At 40.2% G+C, this 20,145-nt stretch overlaps 1 protein-coding gene across 3 annotated transcripts in view; it reads right to left on the minus strand.

The window, feature by feature from the left end:
• The window catches only part of mtcl2 (microtubule crosslinking factor 2), an 88,120-nt gene that overhangs the window by 24,761 nt on the left and 43,214 nt on the right, over positions 1-20,145 (minus strand). For all 3 annotated transcript variants that reach the window (XM_075476310.1, XM_075476311.1, XM_075476309.1), the window contains exons 5-8: positions 6,674-6,736; positions 2,986-3,153; positions 2,146-2,299; positions 1,125-1,695 (exon numbers count right to left, since the gene is read on the minus strand). In XM_075476310.1, coding sequence (XP_075332425.1) covers positions 1,125-1,695; positions 2,146-2,299; positions 2,986-3,153; positions 6,674-6,736 — 956 coding nt within the window. The remainder of the gene's footprint in view (positions 1-1,124; positions 1,696-2,145; positions 2,300-2,985; positions 3,154-6,673; positions 6,737-20,145) is intronic.

Below are 20,145 nucleotides of genomic sequence, written 5' to 3' on the forward strand. Positions count from 1 at the left end.
CAAACTTTTGCTCAAAAAAACACAGCATCTGTGCATGAGCTGGAAAGCCAGTGGACACTCAATTTATAAAGAGAGGTCAGGTGACAGGTGTACAATTTATCTGTGATCGTACTTAAACAGACCTAAAGTTCTACAAAAGAAGTCACTGTGTGCAGATCTTCTGTTTGGATGCTTTGAAAGAAAGAAAGCACCATAACACAATCCTGATGACTGGCGTCTGCAGCTGTCTGTTCATGTCAACAAGCAAGCATAACGCTGGCCTTGGTCTGGATATCACATGAGAGTATGATGACGATTTTTCATCAGATGTTCATTGAAAGTTAACTGTAATGTCAGATGTAACATCTATGGAAAATAAACTGGATTCTTTGATAGCCCAGTAGAGGCATAAACAAGTAAATGAGCTACAGGCATATGTGGAAACATGACATATCTTCAAAACAATAAAAAGCACGTAGTTTTACGGTTCACAGACTTCTTTAATGTTGTTTTAAAGTACATTGACTTTTGTAATGTGCCTTCCCAGGCCTGAAACTGGCCTAGAGTGTCAGGGGGCTGAGGTACCACACAGTCACAACTTTGGTTTCAAGCCCCGCATAACACCGTTTTGCTTTACGTTTTGCTTGACATTTTTGTGAGCTTTTGATGGCACCTATATTGAATCTTTAGCATGAAAAAAAAATAATTTTGTGGATGGCTGTACATTTGCGGCGCTCGCACCGAGATTTGTTTTTATTACAGTGGTGTCAATTCCCACAACTATGTGTGGGTGTATGTGTGTTGCCAAATTCTTGACTGTTACTTTAAATGGAGCAGAGATTAAAACAAATATGTAAAATACTGAATAATAACATAATAATAATGAATAGTCTAAAACAGCCGCTGTTATAAAACACAACTAAAGCTGAAAAAGTGTCATAATGTAAATAACAAATTCATTTCTGCAGTTAGAAATCAACACCTTGGTCTTGGCTGTATATGCTTAGATGTGAACTAGATGGCTCTGTATAATATATTTACTGCCAATGCTACCACAAGTAACTACAGTACTACTATAGTGGATCTACACTACAGCAGATCTATAGTTTTGCAATCAAATCCATAAAAGAAAAACTTGAAATTACCTGGAAGGGAGGCACTCAGCTGAGTCTCCAGCTTCTGCGTCTGTCTCCAGAGCCAGTCTTAATGAGGAGGAGGAGGATGAAGAGGACAGACCATGATAGGAGGCCAGATCACAGCGCTGCAGGTTGGATAGGAGCACACGGTTCTCATACTGCAGCTTCTTCACTTTCCCACTCAGTTCTCCAATTTGAAGCCTCGCCAATCGGAGATCCTCCTCATGGGGTGGGGTGTCAGTGCTGATAAGCACCGCCCCTTCCTGTATGGAGTGGACAGGGCTGTCGTTGAGCAGCCCGTCCGTCAGCGACATTAATGAATTGGACGACAGTGCCGACGTTGATGGCGGAAGGTCAGATTTATAGCGGTTTATTTCGTTCATCAGGAGTTTGTTCTGTTCCTCCATCTCGATCAGAGATCTCCTCAGCAGCTCCGCCTCTTCCTCAACAAACTGGAGATGTCTCTGGAGCTCCATGACGTTTTCAGATGAAGCCCCTCCCCCAAGCACCATGACGCCTCCTGTGAGTCCAAGACCCACCCCCATACCACCACCAACACCAGTAAGTTCTTGAGGACCATCTGGGACGAAGACAAAGTGAGAGGTTATGAAAATATTTAAGAGGGGGAGCTGTATTGGAGATGTATTAAAGAATTAGAACTATCCAAAAGACGTTTGAAAATGAAGAAAATGAAGGGCAGAACATTTTGGAAAGTAGGTTTATTAGTTTTTGTGCACGACTGAAGTCTAGTTTTCAGTAGAAGATTTCAAGCTTGACTTTCAAGTTGCCGACAAATGTTTGAGTTCACAGACAAATGGCTCAGATCTGAGGCCAAACGGCGGTTAGACTGGGGGCCATCAATCCTAATGTGTGAGCGATACAAAGATGTGATTTGTGAGACTCATGGTACCTGCTACCTACTCATCTCAAATTGTTTCCACCGACCACAGACAGAGGAGCTCACATCTCTGAGAAATGAATTACTCATTGCACAATTAATTGGGCATAGTTTACTCATTAGGTGAACTACCTTGAGGCCCCTTCATGTCGTCCATTTCGGCTCGGAGGCCCCTGTTTTCAACCTCCAGCTCCACAATGCGTCGACTCAACAGGTTGGCCTCCTCCTCCACCAGCTTCAGATGGACTCTGATCTCAGCCTCACGGGTGTGAGGGGAGTCAGCAACCTGGGGAGAGATTATTAAAAAAGACATGAAGAGAAATATTTTTTCATCTCCCACATATCAATTCTCTTTTTTTTTTTCAAAGAACTGTGGAGCTTTCAGACCATTAGCATCACCTCAGTGCTTATAAGTGCTTCGAACTTTCATAACTTAATGTGTTAACACTGTAGGAAAATAATGACCAGCATTCTGCTTGATGAAGAGCATGGAAACCTCATTTAAAACAATAGTTTGGTGTTTAAAAAAAAAAAAGCAAATTCCCAGATGCAGTGTTCCCAGGCATTTTCGCCAGAAAAAAAGAATACAATACGCGCCACTTACGTTTTTATGAGTACAAAAGGGTGGGGGTATTTTATACACCATGACGACCAAAACAACCTTCATGAAACTGTTTTATAGCCCTCAACTTTAGGTGATTAGTAACTGAATGCTGTAAAAAGAAGGATAATCACATCAATGTTTGGATTTACCTTCAAGTGTCTTCAGAAAACAATCAGCAGGGTGGAGCAGTGTTTTGGGACTAATTCCCACAATCCAGAGACCTGAAGATAATACTGCTCCCACCACTACTGTCAGTGCAAACTTACTCCTCAACCTCTATCTGACTTTGACTAAATAAATTCTGACAGACTCCCTGTTTGCGGAGTAAAATGGCTCTGTGGTGAACAGCCACCCCATCGTCCTCTCACCTCCTCCACGGTGAGCGAAGCGTTGACATCTCCGTACAGCGACCTGAACTTGGCCAGCTCCTCCTTCATGGCTTCGCTGTCCTTCACCAGCTTGGTCAGCTTCTTGCACATCAGGGCCGATTCCTCTTTGGCAAAGTGGAGCTGACACTTCAGGTCTGAACTGTCCTCCTGGAGTGATGGGACAAAGTGGAATGAGAGCACTGTGGTGACAATGACACAAAAACCCTACATACCAGAGAGACCGACACATGCAAAAAAACATGGCACGCAAAGGGCAACAAGCTGTTACTAATTCAAATCATGACCCTTTTGAGGTTTTGTTTTAACATTTACCAAATTATCTAAAAAATAATCAATCTATTGTGTTAAAAAAAACAAAAACAAATCCAAGAATTAAAATATCTTGGCGTTGGAGAAAATTTCAAGCATTTCAGTATAGAAATCTTAAGGTAAACAGAGACAAGAACGCCACTGATATACTGATTTCAGGTTCAAAGCAGCAACATGTTCCACCATGAATAATAAAGGATTACCTCCTCTGGAGCTGTCAGGAATTAAGATAACATCTTAGTTTAAAAAGACATCGGAGCATTTTCCACTTGGATCAAATCTATCCAGCCCCAAATTAGTTCCTGTTATTAACAGCAGAAAAAAAAGAGGATCCTCCTTAGTCTATAATTGTAAACTCGTCATCACAATCCATCATGTACTTAGTTCTAATAATCAAAACCAGCTGTGGTTGTGATGTGCTAGATTACAAATAGAAAAATAAATAAAAAATAAAGAGCGATAACCACACACACCCTCGCTTGTGTGACTTGATAAATAGGAAAACACTGACATGAACTGTCACTCTCTTGTAAAGAAGTGAGACACGCAAAGAGAGGGATGCTCCTCCTCACTCAGTCTGACCTGAGACAGAGGTTATTCAGAGAAGGACAAAGAACCTGACAGGACAGATACACAGGAAGTGCATAAAAAACACATGGATAAACACAGGAGCACGAACTCAAACATGCACAACAAGCTGACCGGTCAAATCTCTTAAAGCAAAGACTTTGAACTTTGAAACTGCCATGTTTAGATGTATCCAGACTGGGGATTTGACAAAACTAGGGGTCTAAAGTTGAAGCATGTGATGATTGAATTGTGTTTGTGAATTTCAATATTTTTCAAGCAACAGCAACATTTTGACATCCTTCATGGAATCCTCCTCGCGCACTAAAACTAAAACAGTTTGCTTTCAGTCAGTCGGACACAAGCCACCATCTCTTACAAAACAGCAACTTTTCTGGGATGAATTGGCCTTTCATTCTATTCAGAATGGCCTTGAACTTGAACAAAATCATCACAAAGCTGTGTTTGACTGACTTGCGGCTTTCGGCTACAAAATAGTGAGGTCATTGTCATGGTGTGTTCAACTTTTAGAGGAAAAAAAACCCACAGAAACTCCAGGAAATGTACTCATTAGTGGCTTGCCCCAGATTTGATCTATCATCTGCAAAGAATATTTACCAACTCACTGACCTATGAAATCTAATGTTCACAAATGAAAGTGCAAACTACTAGTTCAGCATGTACAATAGTGGAAGCAGAAACTGTGTCATAAAGGTAAATACTAACTGACACACAAGTCAAACTTGACAAGGAAAAGCTGTATTTTCTTTTGAAAAAGTTAAAAAGGGTGCATATTTTGTTCAATAATTTAACTTGTTCCCTTTGTATGTTTTCTGCCAAACATCCAACAGCTCAACTGAAAGAGTGAATATTTGACTGCATTCATCAAAAGGCCAAAAACACAACTAAATAAAAAGAATGTTGCTCTGTTGGATATGTATATAGGCAGCTACCTTGTAAGGTGCTGTTCATTTTTCTGCCCTATAGTGTACAAGACTGTTAACAGTGGCTTGACTGGGGCTGCTTTCTTGTCACCACCTCTCAGTACAAATATTCAGAACTGAAACTATAACAACTTTGCTTTATATTTTCTGGAAGAAAAAGAAAATTCTCATCTTGTTCATGTATGCATCGTTCTCTCATCACAAACTCAGTTGTTGCTATAGCTGACCTGAGGTGACCGCGTTCCCATTCCTCAGAAGCAGCTCCGTGGCTGTGTTTGCTTTACGGCCTGTGGAGCGTTTCCAACCACATGAAGAGAGATGAGGGCCGGCGAATTTAGAGCCATTTATGGTATGTGGTTTGGAAAGGAAGCCTGGGCTCGCGTTAGAGCCCAGGAGAAACAGCAGTGGAGAGAATTACCTTCACTGCAAACACCCTCTGTGGTGATGTGTTAAGTGTGCTTGGTTTTACTCTTTAATTTTTTCACTTTTCTGTTCAGTAAACCTGAGCTCATACACCAACTGCTGCAATAGCTTTTCACATATGAAAAGTGAACTTTTTTGGCAGTTTGAGTTACTTTGAGCTACTTTGGCTTGCTTAAAAAAGGGGAGGAAAAGATACAGTGGTTCAAAAGAGGGACATAATGCAAAGGAGGTAGAGATTTAAAGCACATGGTTGGGGCTTGGTCTGTAATCCTGATGTAAAAACGTGTTATGCCAGATTTAAAGTTAAGTGCAAACACCTACAGGACAAGATGGAGGCCAGAGAAGGAGAGATGAGAGAGAATAAAGGACATGCTGATCTAACTCATTCTTACTGCACTCAGCCTGAGTGTTCCCCAGAGGAAATAGGTCAAAGACAACATAACCATGAGTTGCGAGGCAGAGACATATTTATCAAACATGCAAGATTTCTGACAGTGGGATAGCTGCTACATGTGACTCCAGACGAATCAAACATGTCAGCTCTGGTCTCCTAAAAATAAAAACTTGTGATGAAAACAATACATACATACATAGTTATCAATAAATGTAAACATAACAGTTTTCTATTTATAATTGAAAGGTGAATAAAGTTTCTATTTTCTTGCGTGCTTCAATAAAATAAGTGGATAATGATTGTTTTGTCATTCGTTATTTAGAATTTATTGGTTCTGGTTGTGCTCAATTCCTCACTCTGACGCCTGTCACAACAATAACAGACAGAAATAAAACTCAGAACAACATGCATATTCCATCAAAAGGCTAAACAAAGATCTGTGGTTGACTGTGGGGCACTTAGATGGGAATCACGAGATATTCTAATAATTCAGTAGTGTAATGAAAAAGCAGTTGTTTTTTTCATGCAAATCAACGAAAACTTTTCCTGAGCTAAACTTCTTCAGTCGGAGCCACGTCTGCTCTGTTTTACCTGCTCGATCAGCAGCAATAACAACCACCAAGTTCACCAGCAGCACATGTGGTTGCATTTCTGGAGAGGTGACAGCTGCCTGAGGCGACACTGACACCAAAAGCTACAATCGAATATGATGACATTTATCATCTATATTTCACATTTTTAGCTGTTTCTGTCAACTGCATTTGTGTATGTGATTATAAAGCAATGCAGATCCAAACATTCGCTGCAGAAATGTCTACTTAAGTTTCTTTTTACAATAAAAAGAAACTCCAACAACGCCTTGATAGAAACTTGTTTACTTTTCCTCTCCATCTGTGGTTTGGTTTGCATGTTGGATCAATGTCAGTTTCTCTCCAGGTTTAAGTGTCTTTGGCAGCTGACACAGCACTTTGTTTCTCGTATTGATTATTTGAACCATCTGGAGGAACACCTAGAAGTGCGTGTGTATTACCTGTGGAGCGGGCTTCTTGTCAGGTTTGTTGTTGGGTCGTGCTCCTCTTTTCTTCTGGGAGTTCTGCAGCAGAGACACAAGGACACTGTCATTAGTGAGATGTTGCACCTCTTCGGTTTTAACGAGTGAATTCAGTCAGACATAGAGGGGAAAGCAAGTAGACAACTTGTGGCTTGAGGAAATTCTTATTTTTTTCTCTCATGAAACATTTGAGACACAAAGAGGAAAAATAAACTACTAAATCTGTTATTTCCTTAATAATTTACATTACTAGGAAGCCAGTAAAACTAAATATCTCTGACTATTCCTTGCATTTCTATGACAGGTTTCAGCGCTGACATGGGTGTACTTGATGGTAGATTCCTTCGAAACAATGCATTATGGTATATATCTGCTGGGTTCGTGGCCATCAATTTTACATTACTTTTCAGGGTGCACTGTGGGATACTTAGAGTCAGCTATATGGGGTATATTAAATCTCCCTATATGCTCAGACAGCAATATAAAATTGCAAACTCACCATATAGTGGACTATGTAGTAAGTGATTCTGAACACAGTCTACATCAGAGAGGTGTGAACCTTATCAAAGAGCCACAAAACATCAACAGAGCTACAGAAAAAAGATGCACTCACACACAAATACAGAAAGTATCAAAGATGTTATGCGTCCTCTCCCCCATGAGCTGAGCCCAATATGTCATTGCTATGGTGATGTCGATCATTCCCATGGTGATGTTTGAGCACCACCGATAAGAGCACAGAATTACAGCTGAGGTGAGGTGGATGTAAAGTGAGTGACGATAGAGACACACACGCCACCATCTGTTCAGTATCTGCCCAGTGAACCAGACCCTCATAAATTATCATTCCTTCTCTTCAGAGCCAAAACCAGTCATCACACACACACACACACACACACACACACACACACACACACACACACACACACACACACACACACACACACACACACTGAGGATAGACAAGCGCAAGTAACAAATTTCATCTGGCTCAGTCCGTTCCCATGGAAACAGGCTACCCTCTCTGCAACGAACCACCAACAACAAAAGAAAGAATTGAGGAACGGATGATAGAAAATAATGTAAAAGGTAGTGAGAAAAATATTAAGATATAACAGTAATTAAAATGTGAAATCCCCCCCCCCCCCCAAAAAAAAAAAAAAAACTGGGATTGTTAAAATAACACACCTACCCTACTAACTATAAATCAAATACAGCACCTACACAATTAACTATAACTATAAAGTACTTATGAAGGAATAACCTCACACACTCTAAAGACAATGCATACACATTATTGTAGCCATGTAGCCCCGATATGAGCCCCATGTAGCCACATCATTTACCATAAAACAAAACAGTTTAATCAGATTTTTTTCTGATTTTGTTTTTCAGTGATTTTCACAATATACTCCTATTTACAGTAATTGTGGGTGCCATAAACAAGGGCAGCTGTGCGTAATGGCTGTGGAAGACCTCTCTAATGAGACTTTTGATGAAGGAAAAATTTTTGCAGATCGTTCTGATTTTCTCATCAGCCTCCACTGAGCTGTTTAGGAAAACAGAAAACATATCAAAACAGGACTTGTTGGTCCCCCACTGAAGCACTGATGTAAAGTATGAGCTGAAGTGTGTCCTGGCTGCTGGTTTACAATCCAACCATTTCTTTTTTTTTTTTTTACATATGCAGGGTCCTTCGCTTCAAACTTACAGATTGCTTTTAACTTTTTATCCCAGCAGTTTTTGCTCTGTTTGTTATTACAGAACTGAGATCTCTGCTTCACTGCTGAGTATCTCAGTTTTATAAACAGTGGAATTGTACTTCTCTCTCTCACTGTTGCTTTAATTATGCCTCTGCAGTGGTGGTGCAAATGATTTCTTGATATGTAAATGACAATATCGACATCCATTAATGGCTAAAAATGCAAGTGGAGATCAACTTAATGCACGTGTGTATAGTTTCTCGATGACTGAGACTTTTAAAGAGAACCGTACGTACACACAGCGAAATATGGCGAAAAGTATGAATATGCACATTTCCGTGTTTAGTCATGATTCTACAAAATGTTTTATGCATCTGGACTCCGGTGTGGTGGAGTGCAACGTTAGCATGAAGGGTATTTGCTTATTTGCCCGATTTCTCTGTCACTCCCCACCCTCCCCTCTTCCCATCTCTTTATTCTCTCTATCCTCTCTGCCCTCTTGTTCGTCCTCTCCACGCTCTCACCCCTCATTCCTGTTTGGGCCATTTTCCGACCACTTTATTTTTCATCTCCCACTGTCCTCTCCTCACCCTCTCTCATACAAGTTTATCAGGGGGAAAGCGGCCGATTAGTGGATCGAAACTCACTGATCAATAAGACTGCCTGATAATGGAGCCATTGATTCTGGCTGCACACATATCGGATCTATTGGATCAGGACTTCAGCTGAGCGACTATACTGCGACTCTGGAATAGCCAAGAAGAAGAAAAAAAAAAAAAAAATCAGCTAAATCTGACATACTGTCGTCTGAATTGTTATTCGTCACTTTTGCAAGGTACATGTGGTGAGAATGTAAGAATATTGCCAGATTATGTCGAAAATTAGGGCCATCAAGGGCTGCAGTGTGCAGCTTTTTACAGGAAGAGGACAATCAATTTATGTTAACAACAAGGGTCAGAAGCAGTCAGTCCCTTTAAACAGGCCTTTTACAGAGCAGACATCCGAACGTTTCACATCACAGTATCAGCGTTCTTTGCAAATGTCCCAGTAAAACCATGACAAGGGAGCCAATGTGTATAAAAGTAGGACCCTTAAACTGAAGCAGAAACATGAAATTCAGTCATATTCAATAAAACGTACACCTGTGTCTTCCCTGTTTTGCATGGGTACGTAAGTTTGTCATTTTGGGATTTTAAATAAACGCATTCAACCCTGCTTCACCTGCGTTTTTGCCATCTGGAAGGCAACACAATTTGCTGTAAAGGACACCTTATGTCAAACAGTAGCTTTTTTTTAGCTTCCAGCAAACTGGATTGGCTCAGTGTACAGTATTACATACTATAATATACAAAATAGTAGTGAACTAGTAATGCGATAGCTCAGCAGCTTGAACCACAAATAACTGAAACAGTCTGTCAAATACTTTTGTGCCAGTTTTCAACCAATTTAACCAGGTAAAACTTGAGGTTTCCCTTAGAAAAATAAATAAATCATTATTAAACCAAAGCATTCTTTGAAAAGAGCCCTCTATAGCCTGAGGGTATTCTGAGGAACTTGTTACATCCAATAAAACCTCCATTTCACAGCCTCTGAAGAGACCGAACAAAAAACTAAATATGATGAAGATTAATGAAAACGTTCAAGGTTTTACTCTCCTCCAAGTGGTTCTTTTCACAGGCAATGTGCACACCTAACCTAAGGTATGCCTGGAAATGTTAATTATTTATAATGTAGAAGCCCCCACACTGTGACCAGAGCACAGCTCTCATGTTTCTGAGCCTGCATGTCTACAGTTACATAGCAGATAAGATAACAAGTTGACTTTCATGCTATCTGATGACATATTGAACAGTTTCTGATGGTCGCCCTCATAGCTATTCTAGCAGCAGCAAAGGTTCTGTCAGGATTAATTTCACAATAACCCCACTATTAATTCACTGCTCTCGAAACGCTATTGGGATGGGAGATGGAAAACACACCGAGAAAGGACTACAGAGAGTGGTTTAACATCTATAATGAAGAAAACTGCAGTATTAGGATCTGTCCACAATATAACAAACACACATTTGTTTTTCTTTACCATAGACAATCAATTTTCTCATTAAATGGCTGGTTTTATGCTAAATATAATCCATTTATTCATTTTGTTTTCTCGTTAAAATGAAGGCAGGAAGAAAAAGAGAAAACAGATTGTCAAAGACAAGAATGTCATCATGACTGATCTGTTGGATGAAGGGAAACTGATCAGGACAGCAAGGAAAAGTGGAAGAAATGGTCAGCAACATGGATACCAGAAGCAAAAATGAGGACAGCGTTTAAAAAAAAAAAAAAGGGAGAGTGAAAGAGAGATATGTTGTCATTTCTGTCATGGATAAGGAGTCGCAGCAGTATGAATTCTCCTCCTTCCAATCCAATCTGATCTGCAGCTGAAAAAAATGTGACACATGGGTCTACAGAGCAGGGCCGGATCACACACACCGACAGCCCTGATCATACGCCCAGAGGAACATAAGTCTGGGAAAGGACGGTCACAAATGTCAACATGGTGTCTCAATGAGGACAGGAAAACCCAAAAAACATGACTCAACTGAACCAAAAGAAAATCCCGAAACTCTGGGTGTGGCAATGCAATGACCTCTGTGAGGCTATGAAACTGCAAACAGGGAGCAAATGAGGACAGCATGCAGTGGAAGCAATGATGAAGCAGCAGCCTGTATCCAGAAATATGAAGTTTGTTCGTGAGGAGATAAAAAACAACTTCCTGCTACCTCCACAGATAAAATACGAAACCCCAACATCAACAGAAAAGCAGCCCACACACTGATAAAAGTATTCAAAGTGTCGAGTTAAGATGTTTATGACAGTGTGTGAGTGACAGACTGAAGCAAATTATTTCTGAAGGGAAATGCATTTTTTTTTTTTTTTTTTTTACAGCCGAGTTGTTTTCTCATTTTTTTAAGCTGTGTTTCATGATTCGGCTTTTAACTTAAGTTTCCCCACCAAGGAGCAGTTACCAGTTTGGACATTATACATTACAACATGACAAAGTAACACGTTTTCATATTTAGTGGTCTGCACCCAGGGACCTGCATACTTATTTTATTGTATGTTATTCTAAAGAATATAGGAGTACGGATACTTCAATAAATAAGATATTAAGTCTGATTGGTTAAAGGGAAAAATAAACATGCACAGAAACATAGTATAGACCTCGAGAAAGAAAATGTATTCATTTCAAGTGAATGTAGCACTGTAACAAAGAATTGCCACAATGCAGCACACAAATGATTGTATAACCAGTTTGTGTAAAAAAAGACTAGAGGGTAGTAGAAAGTAATGGAGGAGTGTCATAGGGGAGAGTTGAGGATAATTAGATCACACCACCCTTCCTAGAGCTGCATACAAAACACAGCAAAGCAGAGCCGCAGAGTTAGCCTCCACTTACTCTAAAGGGAGTTAATTAATAAGGACGGAAAGGTAATCAATCACATTTTTTTCCTCTCGGTTTTGGACAGAAGTTGCCCCGCATTAGTAAGAAAACAGAATGAATAAGCAGAGATTATGTTTAGCACAAATTTGGGCCTTAACTGAGAAAAAAATGATCAAATGACTATCAAAAAGAAACACAAATGGGTATTTGTTGTATTGTGGACAGATCCTAATACTGCACTTTTCTTCATTGTAGATGCTAAGCAGCTCTTACCAGTTGTTTGCAGGCAGAGTAAAGCAGCTCAGAGCACAGCAGAACAGAGTAGATAAGACGAAAGCAACACCAGTGTTTCCCCCAAATCCCCAGTCTGCTCAGCTCATTATGACACACTCACACACTGCTTCCACACGCTGCAGTGTCTCTCACACTTTAACACACATTTTGTGAAAACAGTATAACACCCTGAAGTGCTGAAGTGGAAAATAATCAGCCAATTTGCTGTCAATCCTCTGAGTGGGTCTCTTTGTCTGCTGTGGTGCCCGGACCGAAGGCTAGTAATGAAATCGATCCCAGTGTTTTTCTTCCAGCTGTTTATAAAATTAACCATGCTGTGGTTTCATGTGCTCTAATTATTAAGCATATTTTACTTCAGCATAGCTATTCAGCAAACCATGCTGCCGTTGAAATTTGGCAGTTGCATGATTTTCTCGCATCTATTGTGATTTAACTATAATTTGTAAAGCAACAACACTTCAGCAGAGTAATGCAGAAATACTGACATTGGAAAAAAATGTTAATGAGAAACAAAAATAAAATACATTTACTGTGACCGTTTGAAAAGCTGCTGTTATTTCAGGTGCACATGATGTGCCATTACAAAGAAAAAGCCTTTACATTAAGTTATAGTAGCCAGATTGGCCTAAAGCAGCAATTTCAAGATGATGGCGCATTAAATTGTATAAATTGTCGTTGGTATTCATGCTATAAGAGTGCAAGAGCCTAAGAGTGTAGCTGCGAAACCGCTGATAGTACCAAACAGGGACATTCTCATGAATAAAACTTTCCTTTGCCAAATGAGGGTTGTGTAATTCTGTGATGGATTGGCGACTTTTTCCAGGGTGTACCCCACCTCTCACCCATTTGCAGCTGGGATAGGCTTCAGACCCCCCTGAATTGGATTAAGCGGTTGTAGAAAATGAATGGATGGGTTGTATTATTTAATCCTCTGAAGGTTTATTTACATTCCATCACTTGGATACAGAAGAAAACAGTGGTACTCTACTTTGCACCTGGACAAGAGTGGGCAGCACAGGTCAAGAACGAATTACAAAGGCCCAACAGATTTTACAATCTCTTTACAAACCATTCACGGCTACATGTGAATTCTGCTGTAACCTCTGTCTCTTTGCTTTCACACCATTACCCCTTGTACTAACATTTTGACAGGGAAGTCTTGAGGACAGAGGGATAAAGGGCTGAATGAGAAAATGGGAACATGAACAGACACGCACACGAGAGAAGAACAGATCAAGGGGAAAGCTGAGTTGGGGAGTAAGTAAAATGGAGCGACTGCATCATGCGCAGAAACGGAGAGATAAGGAGGAGGAGCAGATATGCAGACCCAAAATAATCAATCTAAATGTCTCTGGTGCCTCGGTTGTCTGGGAGATAAGGTTGTGCCCCAACAGACTGACAGGGACAGAAAATTATAAATCAGGTGTTTCCCCCTACCTGACATGCAGTAGAACAATACAAATGCAAATGTACATTTAGTCATGTTACATCCAGCAACAGAATATCCAGAGTCATTTTACAGTAGCCGCTGGAGGCCTACATGCGTTTATTTTTCCTGCTGTGACGGATGTTTGATTGACAATAAAACTGCACAATGCGGAAAATGTTACTTCTTAAGACTAAATGAACTCCCATGTTAGTGAATTTTATCAATCAGAACAACCAAAATTGCCATGATTACAGCCATCAATCAAATTTCTAGTTTTTAAAACGTATTGGGAACCTTTAAGGTCTGAAAAACAGTAAAAAAAAAAACAAATAAAAGTTCTTACTAATTTTATATTCTCTCTACAGGAAATAAGAAAGAGTGGTATACCTCAAGCTTATCGCACAGAAACCTTTTTATCACCTCTGCTAAGATGGATCATCTTGTCAAACATTGCTGTTAATCAATCTTCTGCAGGTTCAATGATAACCCAGCTTTGAATTAGCCACAGATGTCTGGTAAATCACTCAAAGCTTCGCTTGTCAGACACACATCCTGCAGCCACTGAAGCTGCACTGGACACACTTCAGTAAAAGCCTATTTCTTATTTTATACATTCTATTTAAAATGACTTAGACACTCAGTTGTGCAATGTCTTTAAGTGTTCCCACCATAACTGTTGGCTGAATGAATGATGTAACAAAACATCCGCTTGTGTGCATCAGTGGAGCAAAAGCCAACAGAGTGAATGGTCAATTAGCATCGCATTAGCATAGCATTAGCACAGCAACAAAGGGCAGCGAGACTGATATGGCATGGATGTGATGGCGATGCCAGATTGCATTGGAAAAAAGAAACAAGCCCAGACTCCTTCTCCTCTGTTTACTTTCGTTTATCACAAACAATCACACATTCTGAAATATGAAAACAAAGGATCAGGAATCAAGGAAGAAAATGATACGGGAGAGGAGAGGAGAGGAGAGGAGAGGAGAGGAGAGGAGAGGAGAGGAGAGGAGAGGAGAGGAGAGGAGAGGAGAGGAGAGGAGAGGAGAGGAGAGGAGAGGAGAGGAGAGGAGAGGAGAGGAGAGGAGAGGAGAGGAGAGGAGAGGAGAGGAGAGGAGAGGAGAGGAGCATCATTTAAAAATGAAATGAAGGGGGGCAGACAGACAGGAGCAGTTCTTTGTTATCAGAACCACTGCTCATTTCCAGCCTCTTCCATTAGTGAAAAGCTTGTGCGTCTTTCTGCCAATAAGTGTGTGTGTGTGTGTGTGTTTTCAGACTCTGCGCTTATTAAGGCAGTGTGTTAGTGGGTGACCTTGAGCCAATGAACAACCCGCAAATTTAACATGAATGCTTTATATTAATTTGAATTATTCATACGGTGTACGTTTCGCTGCCACATGGGTATGTGGAGTGAATATATGTTTATGTGTAGAAAGAACTTTTCGTGTGTTTTTAGGAGAGCGTCCAGCAGTGTTGGAGGCTGAACAGAGCTACCTGTGAAAAAAACAAAAAACAAACAATAGACAAAGAGGCGGATGGTGTGTATGTGTCAGTGTTTTGGTGTGTGTTTCTAGCAGACGTCTAAACTCCCCACCTCTTTCCTTCCACTACTCATTTTGTCCTCAGGGTCCTAAAGCCCCCATCTTTAAATAGCTAATGATCTTCTAACTTAATGTCTGTCTGTTTCCTGTGGCTTTATCGTTTTTTTAAGAATGAAATGATTGTCAATCATTTTGTTGGTGACTGCGTGCCCACATGCCTCCAGACACAAAGATGGGGCTCCAACATGCTGTTTTCAATTTCCTTATGTGTTCTGTTTTTTGCAACTTCCATTCCCCTTGGAATTTTAGGGACATTTGTCCAGTATGCTCAGGATGATATTTTCATGACAAATTAGCTCAGCGCATGAACAAAAGCATAAAGCAAACAACGTCACAAGGCCAGAGAGGTGTTAGATGGACTGAGGTTGGACTGCAACAACAGGAAAGTCTTTTTAAAATATCAAGTTATGCTTAACTGCATCTCAAGTCTCTTTTTCCTTGATACTGTCTTCTTTAGGTAAAAACTGTCCACACAATAAGGACAGAGGTGAGTGGGAAATGAATACAGATATAGACAGATCTGTCTATGAGACATCAGACTTCATTTTTATCAATATTTGATAGTGTCATCTCCAGCAAGCAAAGGATGCAGCATCAATTTACATCTCCCAGCCCCACCCCCACCCCCATATAAATGCATCAGCGACCACAGACTATAATATGTTGCCGTGACGACAGCTTCTGCAGCCTGTTGCCAAAGCACCCCGTTGGCAGCACATTAATGAAAAGACAGAAACAGGAAGAAGAGGAAGGAAAGGGGTAGAAGTAACTGAGGAGGGGGAGGGAGATGAATGATAAGAGGATGGAGAAAAGGAGAGAAGGTGAGAAAGTAAGATGGAAGAGAGGAGTGGATGAGGAGGAGGAGAAGGAAGGAGGGTGTTTCAAGATGGATCCAAAACAAAGAAAGAGCAGGAAGCGTGGACTCAAAAGGCTCTCGACAGGCGGCACCTCTATTTGCTTTTATTCAGCAAACTCTTTGTAAATGAGACCAGGAGTGAAATCATCTGCACGCCGCCGCTGTGTGCAATCAGTTGAACCAAATTTACATAAATAAACATCAACCGTAAACAGAAAACCTACTCTGCATGTCGTGTTAGAATAATGACTGTAACCTGACGATGAACTGTAAACAGTGGCCCTGAGAGAAGAAGGAGACAGCGGGAAAATGGGAAAAAAAAAAAAGTATAATCACAACAATAAAAGGTTTGGCATTTCTCACTAAACTAACTGCATCTACAGTACAGGGAAATGAGGAGCTCATTGCAGCCTGTTAAATATTTCTCTGCCACACTTTTTCTCTCACTCAGTTTGTTTCCAGGGTAAAAGAACAGAGAAAAAAAAGACCATTTTCCACAGCATATAATTGGATAAAATGATAGAATACTTCCTCAAATGCAAAGCAACTTGAAACTACCATAAAGATGATTTAGTGTTTAATATCACTGCATCATTTGTAAACATGGAAGGCCTCTTCTCGCCTCAGGTACGATAACATATTATCATTTCTGTAAGCAGGAGCCATGCAGAAAGCCTGCAAAGATTTTTTACTGGCTCGTGAGTCTGACTTTCCCAATGGCTGAGAAATAAAAGAAAAAAAACAACAATGTACAACAAATACTCTTTAGAACAGCTGACTAAACAGAAGTCATGGAAAATGCCCCACTATATTAACAAAGATATATCTTTATCGATGCTACATATCAAAGTGTTGCTTTAAGTTGATTCTAAGTTTTCACAGAGTGAAATTAGGGACTATTAGTAACCAGCTTAGGGATGATAGGTTGTGTGTTGGATATGGTTTGGGGTGGTATGTAATGGGCTTTGGGTAGACGGTTGCTGAAGTGTTTTTTTTTTTTACGTCAAAGACTGATGCTAAACAACTGCTACAGAGTTGCTAGGTGGTTTATAGGCCTAATGATGCAGTGTGTGATAAATAATTAGTTACTGACAAGATGGAGTTTTTAAATCAGGACCCAAAGCTTCAAGACTCGTGCTGCACAACGTTTTAAATTACTTTGTCTTTTTCTACTTGCCTACTACTAGCAAGGTCAGGCCTATATAGTAAAAAAATACATGGATAGACAGTTACAAAAATCGATATTTCACGATTTACAAATTTTTTATTTATGCCTCGCAATTCCTTTCATGCCATGTGAAAACAAATGTACTTATTAGATGATTTCGGATGAGACTGGAGACTGAACATCACATATGAAATCTAATCTTCCTCTTATAGTGAGTCCACAACATCCCACCAAGTGATTTTGAACTAAATCACTAACACATGCAGATGGCTAATGGCACAGTAAAGACACTAAGCTTTAGTTTCAGTAGTGACTACTTTCTCACTCCAGTTTGTACCTTTGTTCACACTTTAATAAAATCCACTATGAGGAGCAAGACTAGCTTTAAAAATCCATACTGTACTTACAATCCAGATACTAATAAATCATCAATCATTTGGCAGCTCGTTCATGCTCGAACTATTTTCTTAGCGGTGGCGGAGTAATATCAACGAACATCCAGTACAAAATGTCAAATAAAACACGACAGAAGCAACTATATGATATGGATTACCAGTGCACACCAGTAACCACTCCGGTGAGTTGATGATTTTGAAAACGGACGTTTATTGTGCTTTTACGGACCTTTTTGTACATGCACATGACTTGCCGTTCTGAAGCAGGTTGAGATGAATCCAAATTAGGCAAATACCGGAGACAGCAGTAAAATTCAAAAAAGCGGTGAGGGGGGTTCTAAAACATTGCAGACGACTCATAAAAGAGGCTTAATGTTGAAAATACCGCAGTTCCCCTTTAATTCCCTTGAAAGGAGTTGTCTTTTTGGATACTGGCCATGCCTGGATGTAACTGTATTGTGATCTGTTGTGTTAAAATAACGTAACCCGTGCTACAAGTAAACAGATTGATATTTTCCTTTTAAAGTTGTTGGGAAAACTGTTCAGTTTTAAAATATTCTAAAACACAATCTGCTAATTTACAATATTGGCAATGCTAAACAGGGGTTTCAATGCTAATCTCCTCCTCTCACGTCTTTTCTCACTTTCTGGCACCTGAGCTGCCAGCAACTGTTACCTCGAGTCACAGAGAGAAACCATATGTGAGTGAGAACACAAACTCCTCCACCGACACACAGGGTCTCCATCTGGTGTGTGTGACACTGGTCCCAGCAAATCACAGAACAGCACCCTGTTAGATCCTATAAATAGTGAGCATCATGTGCAGTTCACACCTCCCTGCTCTCCAGCAGCCTGGAGACACACTGTCAAACTGAGCTGTTTATATTTTTGACAGGAAGCAGCATCTAATGAGGTAAAACCTGATGTTAGCCCTCTGTTTTTAATTGCCAAGATTAGAGCGAGTCATAAAGTCAGAGCTGTGGTGGTAAAAAGGGCGTGGGAGGAAAGTGATATCAAGGAAATATTTGTCTTTTTCTTCAGGGTTTTTTGAAGGCAAATTCCATCAGATTTAATCGGATCAATTCTGTAAGATACGCTGCAACACAATGCAATATATTAGCCCTAAAGAAAAGGAGAATCAAAGCTCGTCCTTGTTACTGTGTAATAGCGATTTTGAAATTATTTTGTGGTAAATAAATTCACTATAAGATTTATAAAATGGCATTTTAAACACAGAAATCAAACAAATGGCACCAGCCATGAATAAAGATGGTCATTGTAATATTTATGGTAACACATGTGCAGTTCAGGGACACACACGTCCATATGACCTCCATATGGCCAGTGGCCTTTTGATACGTGTGACTCACATATTCAGTTAGTGAGTATTTTCTCACACATGGTATATCAGGGTGTACGCTATGTCTGTGTGAAAGAGTGAAGTGGAGCATGTATGACAGTGTGTTCAGTAATTGGCAACGTGAACTGCATCAGTTGTGTATGTATGCGTGCGTTTGCCTTTGTGTCACAGTTGGCTGTGAAAAACGTCCGCTGAATAAATGAAAGCTGCAAATATCACAGCCTAATCAGAACAATATCACACATAGTATCACTGATAACAGATGTGTAAGGTGTCATGTAAAATACAAAAAAGGTTAAAGAAAAAGAATAATTCCATGGGAGTTTTTTGACCATGGGCTCCTCATATTTGATTTCAAATTACCGCAGGAGAAGCCCACAGGAAACCTTTGTGTGTTTCATAAAAGCAGACAAAGTGAAGCCCGTTGTGCTTTGAACGATAACGTCCCGTTTGATCTCATTGACAGCATAACAAAGGCTGACTCTGGCAGACATGACAGGGCTCCGGTGACCTTTAGGTGAGCCTGAGAGTTCAAACGCAGAGCAACACATTCACTGCATGCAGCCATCATGATATCTGTATGATCACCTATAAGGAAATGTTTCAAAACATCTTTGTCTATAAATTCTAATTCACCATCTTGCAGAGAGCTAAATAATATGCTTGATAACACTCGTGTTGTTACTGGCTTTAACTGGCAGTGTCCTGTGTGTACACACCAGCTGAGACACATCTGCCCTTAGAAGTGCCAGAGATTTCCTATCTGGGAAACACACCCCTTGCGTCTCAGCCTGTTTATTCCCTTCATCTTTCCTCTCATCCTCCCTTCCATCTGAGTTCAGTAAACCTGGCAATCAGTTGCTGTGACAGGAAATCAAACAGGATGTGACAAGCTGATTGGAACCTTTACCTCACTGTTAGAGGAGAAAAAGATGATGAAACCTCTGCTTGTTTGTTCCCCATAAATAAGTCTGCCTCAGGGAAAAAGTGCTTGGCACAAGTATAAGACTTTGCAATGTAAACATGGTGGATTCAATGCATTATTTTAAAAGCGATCTGTCAAATTCTTCCCTCATCTTGTTTATGCGTAGCAGCTCATCTGGTAGAATGGTGGCATTCAATCTGAAGGTTACAACCACAATCTCTAACACTCGATTTAGGGATTAATGCATTTGTGAAAAAAACTGAATAATGCTGCAACAAGGAAATTAAAAA

This window comes from Odontesthes bonariensis, chromosome 10 (genome assembly GCF_027942865.1).
Source record: "Odontesthes bonariensis isolate fOdoBon6 chromosome 10, fOdoBon6.hap1, whole genome shotgun sequence".
NCBI classification, from domain to species: Eukaryota; Metazoa; Chordata; class Actinopteri; order Atheriniformes; family Atherinopsidae; genus Odontesthes; species Odontesthes bonariensis.